Source organism: Neofelis nebulosa, chromosome 10, assembly GCF_028018385.1.
Source record: "Neofelis nebulosa isolate mNeoNeb1 chromosome 10, mNeoNeb1.pri, whole genome shotgun sequence".
Taxonomy (NCBI): Eukaryota; Metazoa; Chordata; class Mammalia; order Carnivora; family Felidae; genus Neofelis; species Neofelis nebulosa.
In genome coordinates this window covers 69,827,668-69,837,946 of record NC_080791.1, presented here as the reverse complement: position 1 = coordinate 69,837,946, position 10,279 = coordinate 69,827,668, and the positions used below count along the sequence as shown (strand labels likewise).

General features: G+C 37.3%; 1 protein-coding gene across 2 annotated transcripts; it reads left to right on the top strand.

Moving 5' to 3' along the window:
- Positions 1–302: 302 nt before the first annotated feature.
- On the top strand, positions 303–3,565 carry PTH (parathyroid hormone). 2 transcript variants are annotated; one of them, XM_058688310.1, is made up of 3 exons: positions 303–853; positions 2,774–2,864; positions 2,984–3,564. In XM_058688310.1, exons 2-3 carry the CDS (start codon positions 2,779–2,781, stop codon positions 3,243–3,245), a joined length of 348 nt encoding a protein of 115 aa, XP_058544293.1. In that variant the 5' UTR covers positions 303–853; positions 2,774–2,778; the 3' UTR covers positions 3,246–3,564. The 2 variants fall into 2 exon arrangements, with proteins under 2 accessions (XP_058544293.1, XP_058544294.1); XM_058688311.1 differs by lacking the exon at positions 303–853 and having other exon boundaries at positions 2,984–3,565.
- The last annotated feature ends 6,714 nt before the right edge of the window (positions 3,566–10,279 follow it).

The following is a 10,279-nucleotide window of genomic DNA, read 5'->3' as shown; positions in this document are numbered from 1 at the left end:
CCAAACCCAGTTTCCTCATGTGAAAGCTGGGCTAATATCAGCATTTACTTTAAGGGATTGCTGCGAAGACTAAATGGGATAATACATATAAAGTCTGGCATATAGTTAGTGCTTATCAAATGTTTTCTGTGCAAATTAAAATGTATAAATGAAATTTAAGTGAAATGAATTTTAAGATAATTTCACACTTGAAGCTTTAAAATTAATTACAAATTGCATTTTCTCAAAATATTTTTAACACTTCCTTTAAGAAAAGCAGTATGTCTATTTTTTTTTTTTAAATAGGAATAATATGGATTGGTTGAAAATGGATTCCAAAGTAAGAATAATATAATGTGATTGTTTACAACCCTTACAATAATTATACCAATAGTGTTATAACACTATATATATTGTTATATATTACACTATATGTTATAACAAATACACTTATTTTCAGATTTTACTTTCAAATAACAGCTTTACCATAAACCTTTGAAATCAGTCTTTCTTATAAATTTATTAATCCCGTCACAATTACACTTCAATATTTGTTAGAAATCTTTCCATAAACCCTTTTCCCAGCCCCACACTGTTTTCCTTTTAATATCCAATTATTTAAAATTTAAGAGGAATGGGAACCGCCCAGTGGGGGTGTGTGTGTGGCTTTGAACCTATCGTTACTATCCAGAGAATGGGGAGTGACATTATCTGTGACAACAAAAAAGCTTCTTTTGGTGAGTGGAAGACCTATATATAAAAGTCACACTTGAGGGTCTCTACAGTCTAATTAATCAGCTTTCACCAGTTCACTCAACTTTGAGAAAGTATCAGCTGTCAAGACACCTGAAAGATCTTGTCACAACTTTGTGTGGTGAGTAATATTTATATTTTCTTTTAAATTTCATTTGAGGTTTTTTGTCATTATGAAGTAATTATGTGATGTGTGCTATTTTCTGCAAATATGCTGCTTGTTCAAGGTAAGTTATTAAGGGAGAGTTTGAATTATGGTTAATATAAAAGAAATTTATGCTGCTAAAATGCTCTTGAATCATACATTTTTGTGATTAAAGTCTTTTGAGATGCTTTGTTTTTCTAAACTCTTCTGAAATTACACAGAAAATAATTAAAATTTGGCATGATATGCTCTAATGGTTATCTTACTGAAATTTTGAAATAAAACAGCCTAGTGAGGAATGAGTAATTCTGATTTAAATAGCCGATACAAATTTGTGTTGTGTTAAAATTCATTTTAATGCAGAATATCCTTATCTAGATGGTTTGTTTTATGACTCGTGGAGAGCTCAATCTGTGTTACAGTTGGAGAAATTCAGTTTTACTCCTGGATATTTATTCCATTTACATAAAGCCTTTTCAAAATTGCTATTCTGAAAACTGTATGTGAATTTTAAGGGTGTTTTACAACTGTCTTTTTTAAGCTTTTTCATGACATTCTTGTAAGGAGCTCTTCTCTCTATTAAGAATAAGGAAGCTGGGGCACCTGGGTGGCTCAGTCCGTTAAGCATCTGACTCTTGATTTTGGCTTAGGTCATGATCTCAGTTTGTGAGATTGAGCCCCGTGTTGGGCTCTGCGCTGACAGTGCAGAGCTTAAGATTCTCTCTCTCCCTTCCTCTCTCTGTCCTTCCTGCTCTCTCTTTCTTTCTCTCAAAATAAACAAAGAAACTTAAAATAATAATAATAATAATAAAAGAACAAGGAAGCCAAGGAGAGATGTCTTAAGTCACTAGGTAGATATGACAAAGCTAGGACCAAATCCCAATGCTGTAGCTACAGTGCCTGTTTCTAACATAAACCAACACTGAAGAATATTCATTTTTTGCTCCATCAGTAGTCTTATATTGCAGAGTAAAAATAAATGTGGATTATAATCTTTCTTATGCTACTTCTAAATGATGCCGTTTCCCTTTAAAAATATGAGCACATAGCCATTCTGTGTATGTTAAAATGGAGAACATTAAGCGTTAAGAAAAAGCACTTCTGTAATAATAGGCTTTGCAATTATTGAAATGCAGATTAAGGTAAGACTGTTCTATTTTGAGATGAAAAGCTTTATGGGCAAAAGAGGAAAGTGCTAAAAATTATACTCAAACAAGAGTGTTAATAAAATAAGTCAAATAAGATAGATAAGCATTCCATATGGAGCCAAGGCTCTAACTCCATAAATAATTAATTAATGATTAGATGAATGATTAGATGATTTTAAAATACTTTGGCACATTCTTTTTAATGATAGAAGTGTGCATTAATTCATTAAAAATCTCTAAATCAGAGCCTATTCGTTTGATATTTATGACTATTATTGTAGTGCCTGAAATGAAGTTGACTTATGAGAAAAGAAACTTGCTTAGTAAATAGTGTTAGCAAGTTACCTAATTAAGAGAATTAGCCATTTTCAAGCAAATTATAAGCACTTAATCATAAGCAACATAAAACGTGGGAGGAAATTCTAAAAAGTAAGCCTTTTCAGTTCTCATGTGGCTTAAATTAATATATTAAAAATTGTACAAAACTCTTAAAAGATACTTAAGAAAGGAGAACTAATCTGACTAATTTCAGAGTCAAATTTTGTGTGTATACAATATGTACTAACGTATCTATAAAATAAAAGAGGCTGATTGTCAAAGTCTTTCATGAAAACCAATTCAATTACTTGGGATTGCTGTAACACTTTGTGCACTTGTATGGCTGTAAAGGCAACTACTACAAATTTGATTGTACAGTTTGACACATTAAAAATATTTTTAAACGCTTCCATTTTCCTTTTCCTTTTAGTGAAGATGATGTCTGCGAAAGACATGGTTAAGGTCATGGTTGTCATGTTTGCAATTTGCTTTCTTGCAAAATCGGATGGGAAACCTGTTAAGTAAGTATCGTAAGCTGTTCTGCATGGTGAGGGCATGGGAGCTGGATTTTTAACGTTGGCTTTATGATTGGGAAGGGGGGAGCTAATGGAGTGGTCCTTCCCATTGCTGTTCCCTTCAGGAAGAGGTCTGTGAGTGAAATACAGTTTATGCATAACCTGGGCAAGCATCTGAGCTCCGTGGAGAGGGTAGAATGGCTGCGGAGGAAACTACAGGATGTACACAACTTTGTTGCCCTCGGAGCTCCAATAGCTCACAGAGATGGTGGTTTCCAGAGGCCCCGAAAAAAGGAAGACAATGTCCCGGCTGAGAACCATCAAAAAAGTCTTGGAGAAGCAGACAAAGCTGATGTGGATGTGTTAATCAAAGCTAAATCCCAGTGAAGACAGAGCAGAGCACTGCTATATACAGGATAGGGCAACAAAATTACATGCTGCTAACATTCTCAAGCTTTGAAGATCACCAAATGCCAATATTTACGTCTAATCCATGGCTAGCCACGATAGCTGAAATTCTAATTGATTGTTTTGATTCTACTTTTATTCATGTAAGGCCTCTTTTAATTATTCCATTTCTGTTGTTTATTCTTTTTAAAGTATGTTATTGCATAATTTATAAAAGAATAAAATTGCACTTTGTAACCTCTCTCCCATCGTACACTGCAAAATAAAAATTTAATGATCATAATTTTAAATAAATGAAGTTAAATAGTTCTCATTTGTTATAAGAACGTTTTCAGGGCACCTGAAAGCTCAGTCGGTTAAACGTCTGACCATGGCTCAGGTCATGATCTCACAGTTCGTGGGTTCAAGCTCCGCGTTGGGCTCTGTGCTGACAGCTTAGAGCCTGGAGCCTGCTTTGGATTTGTGTGTCTCTCTCTGTCTCTCCTCTGCTCACGCTATCTGTCTCTTTCTCTCAAAATAAATAAATAAACATTAAAAAATTTTAAGAACACTTTCTGGGGTTATGACTAATACCAAAGTGTTTAAATTGGTCATGAGTAGGAAGAATAATGCAAAATGTTTTTTTAATTATGTGTCTTACAGTCCCATATTTTGGACATCATCTTTTTAATATTACCAAAATACTAGGTCCTGGAATCCTTACTAGCTAGACACTATTGCTCTCTTCATTTCAGGAAATTAAATGCCTTGCAAGGAAAGGCAAAAAAGTGGTCTGAAACTTGAGAAAACATTTGTCTACACACAAACCCACTGATCATATTTCTAGACTGGACCCCAAATTGTAAAGAACAGAACTTTTGGGGGTACCTGACTGGCTCAATCAGTTAAGTGTCCGACTTTGGCTCAGGTCACGATCTCATGGTTTGTTGGTTCAAGCCCCACATCAGGCTCTGTGCTGACAGCCCAGAGCCTAGAGCCTGCTTCGATTCTGTGTCTCCCTCTCTCTCTGCCCCTACCCCACTCGTGCTCTGTCTCTCTGTGTCTCTCAAAAATAAATAATAAACATTAAAAAAATTTAAAAATAACGAATAGAATGTTTGTATTTATTAGGACATGATTTCATTCATTTGTCATTTAACAAATATCAATTTAGTATCCTTTATTTGTCATGTACTAGATTAGACACTGGGCATAAACTGGCAAACAAAATGGACACAGTTTCTATCTGAATGAGGCCTACAATTTAGTATGCAAGACAGATATTAATTCACTATTAATTTTGATAAACACTATGAAAGAAAAATACAAGACACTCCAGAAGTGTAAAATACAGACCCTGGTTCTACTTAGATCAATGCTGTGCAACGGAACTTTCTGTGATGATGGAAATGTTCTATATTCTGTCTTGTCCAATACAGTGTCTACATGTGCACTTAAAATGTGCATTGTGGGGGTGCCTGGCTGGCTCAGTCAATAGAACACACTACTCTTGATCTTGGGGTTGTGAGTTCAAGCCCGATGCTAGGTGTAGATATTACTAATAAAAATAAATAAATAATTAAAAAAAAAAATGCTTTATATCCCTGAGGACTAAGATCCCATACTGGCCTCAAACAGTTTGTGTTCTAAAGAAAACAGAGATGTAAGCAAGTAATTACAGTGTTATAGGTGAAATGCAAAACACAATGATACACAGAGAAGGGAACAGATCTTCTTGATGTAGGGAACAATTGAGATGGCTGAAATGGCAAGTAAATTTTGCAAGATGTACAAGAATATTAACAAATGTCTGGCATCCTGGTGGAATCAATCAGGCTTTGGTTGAAACGCAGAGAAGAGAAGCTACTTCCGTTAGTTTATAGAAAGGGATTCATTACAAAATCATTGAGAATGCTGATGAAAACAGACTCTATGTTAAACTTGGAGGAAAAACTCACAAAGTCACCAAGAGAGTTGTTCTGTCTTCTCATCTCAGCAACTGACTGATATCCTGAGACTGCCCTGATCAGGAGGCAGCTGCTTCCTATTGCTGTTCCAGAAACAAACTGTACCTGCCATGACCAACCACAGCAAAAAAAGATGGCAAGCCCTTTGCTTCTTGACATCTATTGTGCCTTGTTGCTAGAATCTGGTAACACTAACACAATAAAATCAACCCCTTCCACAGCAGGGCTTGCCAGCAGAAAGGGAAAAGTGGCGGAATCACCTTACTTATGCCTGCCCCTTCTCCCAGGAGTGCATATGATTGGCTGAACCTAAACCTCTTCTAGAACCTTAGCAGCAGAGGTGTCTGGAGAATGCAGTTTTTCAATTTCCAGTTTACTATCTAATACAAGAATAAGCAGTAGAAGGTGGTGTGGATGGTGCCTCCAGCTCCCTGGTAGCGTCCAGCCTCAACGAGTATTCTTAAATATGTCTCCTGATGGAACTGTGTGAGAATTTCCCTGGATGTTTACTCAGGGGTAGAATCCTGATACATAAACAAACTTTGCAAGACCCTGAATCACATGTACGGTTTCTATTCCCACCAGGAGAACTAGGCATTTCTGTCTATTTCCACCTACAATTGGAAGTATGCACATTTATGAGAAGTTGTGTCACATTGATGGTAAGTGGTAGCCCATTGTTTTAATTCACCTATCTCTGAATACTAGTGAGATTGAACTTCTCTCTACGAACTGACCACTTGGTCTTCTGAGTCCATGAGCTGTTTTTTTTTTTTTTCCTTAATATCCTTTGCCAGTTTTTAATTGATTTTCTGGCCCTGTTAATTCTGAGTTCTTTGCATATTCTAATATGAATTCCTTATTGGTTTTATTTTTGTTCTTTATTTTTTAGATGGGGGAGGGGCAGAGGGAGAGGGAGAGAGAATCCCAAAGCGGGCTTCCACGCTGAGCATGGAACCCGACGTGGGGCTCAATCTCATGACTGTGAGATCATGACCTGAGCCTAAATCAAGAGTCAGATGCTTAACCTACTGAACCACCCAGGTGCTTCTGTGTTTGGAGAGTCTTACTGAAGAAGTCTTTCCCCAACCCTAGGTCACAAATTATCTCTTATAACTACTTTAGTGTTTTACCTTTCACTTTTAAGTATTTCTTGTTTTGGAGTCTAATTTTGTGTAGGACAAAATATTATATTGGAACTTTATTATTTTTTATATGGACAGTTAGTGTTCTAAATACCATCTATCAGTGTGCCTGCGTGGCTCAATCAGTTGAACATCCAACTCTTGATTTCGACTCACGTCATGATCCCAGGGTCGTAGGATTCTTTCTCTCCCTCTGCCCCTCTTCCCCACTCATGCTCTCTCTCTCTCTCTCTCTCTCTCTCTCTCTCTCTGTAAAAACAAACAAGCAAACAAACAAAACAAACAACAAACACCATCTATTAAACAATTATTTTCCCATAGCTTTGTAGATAATTTTAAAAATCACATTTTAAGTTCTCATGTAAGCATAGGTTTATTTATTTACTTATTTATTTATTATTTCTGAGTAGTGAAAAAATGTTTTATTGCGTTCTTTGAATCAACTTTCAGTCCCTGAAAGGTCAGTATCAGATGGGGTCCCACAAGTCCCTCTCCTCTGACTTCCTCTCACTGCTTAACTTAATCCTTGGATAATGTATGTCTCTAAATATCTTTACCCCTATCATTCTCCTCTCCATATGGCCCATACACCACAAACCTTCCTTCCCAAGTCTTCAGGGATTGGGCCTGTAAATATCCAACCTAGTCTGTGCAGAACTGGATAGAAACAAGTTCTTGGTTCCATTTGGAAGCAGCAGTTCATGGAAGTGGACCCAGGACGTGTTGGAGAAGAAACAACCTGCCCCTAAACAGTGGGTCTGTTTTGTCTAGTTCAACTTCATCCCAAGCAAAGCCCAGCATTTAGAATAGTCAGGTTTTAAAATCAGTGATTTACTTTTGCAGTTCTTATCCTAAAGCTTCCTTTTCAGCAAAACAAACATATAAACTCCTGGTACTATTAGAAAAGCTCAGGAGCGTATGATCTAACAGTTTCTGTCTGTTCTTCTTTTTGGACAGAGATCACATCTCCTTGAGAGGACGATGGCCAAATTGCAACGTCTGTAGCTCCTTGGCACAGATCTTCATGGGTTCTATGTTCTCACCCTCTCTTAGGATCCCAGGACAGAAAAGTGGATAAAGAGGTTCTGAGGTAGATATATTTATGGAGGTTCATGCATGGAAACCATGGATGGCTTGAAAAATGAAATGGCCCACCTCTGCAAGTTTGGGTTCATGTGGATCCAAAGAATTAATTGAGGTATCAGATCCATAGGATTAAAGTCCTTTTTCCCCCTTTTTACAGCTTTATTGAGGTATAACTTACATAAAATTCACCTTCTGAAAGCAGTGTTATTTAGTATTTATAGAATCGTGCAACTATCATCCATATACCGTTTTAGAAGATTACCATCACTCCAGTAAATCTCCTTGAGCCCACTTGCAGTCAATCCTTGCTCCCACTCGAAACTCCCACAACCATGGATCAGCTTTGTGTCTTTCTAAGTTTGCCTTTTCTGGACATTTCATCTAAATGACTTACACAATTTGTAGTCTTTTGCATCTGACTTCTTTTCACTCGGCCTACAGGTTTCGAGATTTATCTATGTTGTAGTACATATCAGTAAGCCATTCCTTTTTATTGCCGAAGAGCGCTCCATTGTATGAATGTACCACATTTATCTATTCACCAGTTGATTATTTTTAGTTTTTAGCTACTGAGGATAATGTTGCTATGAGCAGCACACGTAGGTTTTTGTGTGGATATATATTTTTTTGTTTCTTTTGGGTAGATTCCTGGTGATGAGGGAGCGTGAGGCAGGCTGAGGGCAAAATACAAGCTAGCACTCTCCCCCCAGGTGGGACATGTGTGATATTCCTTGGACACTCCCGGCTACCCCAAAACAAGAAAGGGCAAAAAACAAATGGTTAAACTGATAGGAGTCTCCACCAGTTTAGCAGAAAAAGGCAATCCCATCAACAGCCTAAAGTCCAGGAACTCCCTACTGTCTCAATGTTAATGCTTTGCTAATGGGAAAACAATCTTAGCTTGACAATAGTCAGCCTCCAGTAAGTCTTTAGCATGTGAAAGTCTTTTTGGAAACTCCCTCTTGACTTTATCTCCCCTGACTCCATAAAACGGTCACCCCTCACACAGCACAGCAATTCCTGCCCATGGATCCTGTTCCCATGCATTAATAAAGTCATCTTTTTGCACCAGAGATATCTTCAAGAACTCCTTCTTGGCCGTCAGCTCTGGACCCCACGAACCTCCCATCACCCTGAAACTTCATCACTAGGAGTTGCTGGATAGTATGGTAAATTTATATCTAACTTTAAAAAGCTAATGTTGGGGCGCCTGGGTGGCTCAGTCGGTTAAGCGGCCGACTTCGGCTCAGGTCATGATCTCGCGGTCTGTGAGTTCAAGCCCCGCGTCTGGCTCTGTGCTGACAGCTCAGAGCCTAGAGGCTGTTTCGGATTCTGTGTCTCCCTCTCGCTGACCCTCCCCTGTTCATGCTCTGTCTCTCTGTCTCAAAAATAAATAAAAATGTTAAAAAATAAATAAATAAATAAATACAAATAAAAAAATAAATAAAAAGCTACTGTTTTCCAAAATGATTGTGATTTATGCTCACATCAGCAATCTATGATGGTTCAAGTTTATCCCTATCTTCACACACTGTCATTGTCTGATTTTTCATTATAGCCATTCGAGTGAGTGTGCAGTTGTAATTTATCTCATTGTAGTTTTAATTTACATTTACTAAATGACTAATGGCACTGAGCATCTTTTCCTGTGTGTATTAACTATTTGTATATCATCATAGACAGGTCTGTGTAAGTCCTTCGCTATTTTTTAATTGGATTGTCTTATTAAGTTATAAGAGTTCTTTATGTACTATGGATACACCTCCTTATTATGATTTCAAACATTTCCTTTCAGTCTGTGGTTTGTCTTTTCACTCTTTTAATGGTGTCTTTTGAAGCTCAATAATTTTCAATTTTATTGATTAAACTTATTACTTTAAATGTAATAATTAAATTTGTCAATTTTTTTTTAAATGACTTGTCTTTTGCTATCATGTCTAGGACTTCTTTGTCTAACCCAACACCATGCAGATTTTCTCCTTTGATTTCTTTTATCAAATTTATAGTTTTTTAAAAAGTTTATTTATTTATTTTGAGAGAGAGTGAGAGAGAAAGCATGTGAGCATGGGGGGCGGGGGGTGGTCAGAGAAAGAGGGAGGGAGAGAGAATCCCAAGCAGGCTCCAAACCACCAGCGCAGAGCCCTATGTAGGGCTTGAACTCATGAACCATGAGATCATGACTGAGATGAAATCAAGAGTCAGATGCTCTGCTGACTGAGTCACCCAGGTGCCCCTATCAAATTTAGTTTTAGTTTTTATATTTAGGCCTATGATCCATTTAAGATTAATATTTTTGTGTATGATGTGAGGTAAGGACCTAAGGGTCTTTTGTTTGCTTGTTTGTTTTTTTGAAAAGACTATCCTTTCCACATTGAATTATCTTGGTACATTTGCTAGAAATCAACTGACCATAAATGTAAAGGCTTATTTCTGGATTCACAACTTATTCCATTAAGCAATGTGCTTAGCTCTGTGCCAACACCACACCATCTTGATTCCTGTAGTATTGTAATAAGTTTTGAAATCTTGACGTGTAAGTTCTCCCACTTTGTTCTCTCTCTCTCTCTTTTTTTATGTTTATTCATTTTTGAGAGAGACAGAGCATGAGCAGGGGAGGGGCAGAAGGAGAGGGAGACACAGAACTCTAAGTAGGCTCCAGGCTCCTCTCGGTCAGCACAGAGTCTGACGTGGGGCTCGAACTCATGAACTGTGTGAAATTATGACCTGAGCCGAAGTTGGACGCTAATCGACTGCGCAACCCAGGCGCCCCTGTTCTCTTTTTTTTTTAATTCGTGTTCTAGGACTTTTGCATTTCTATGTAAATTTTTAGATCACT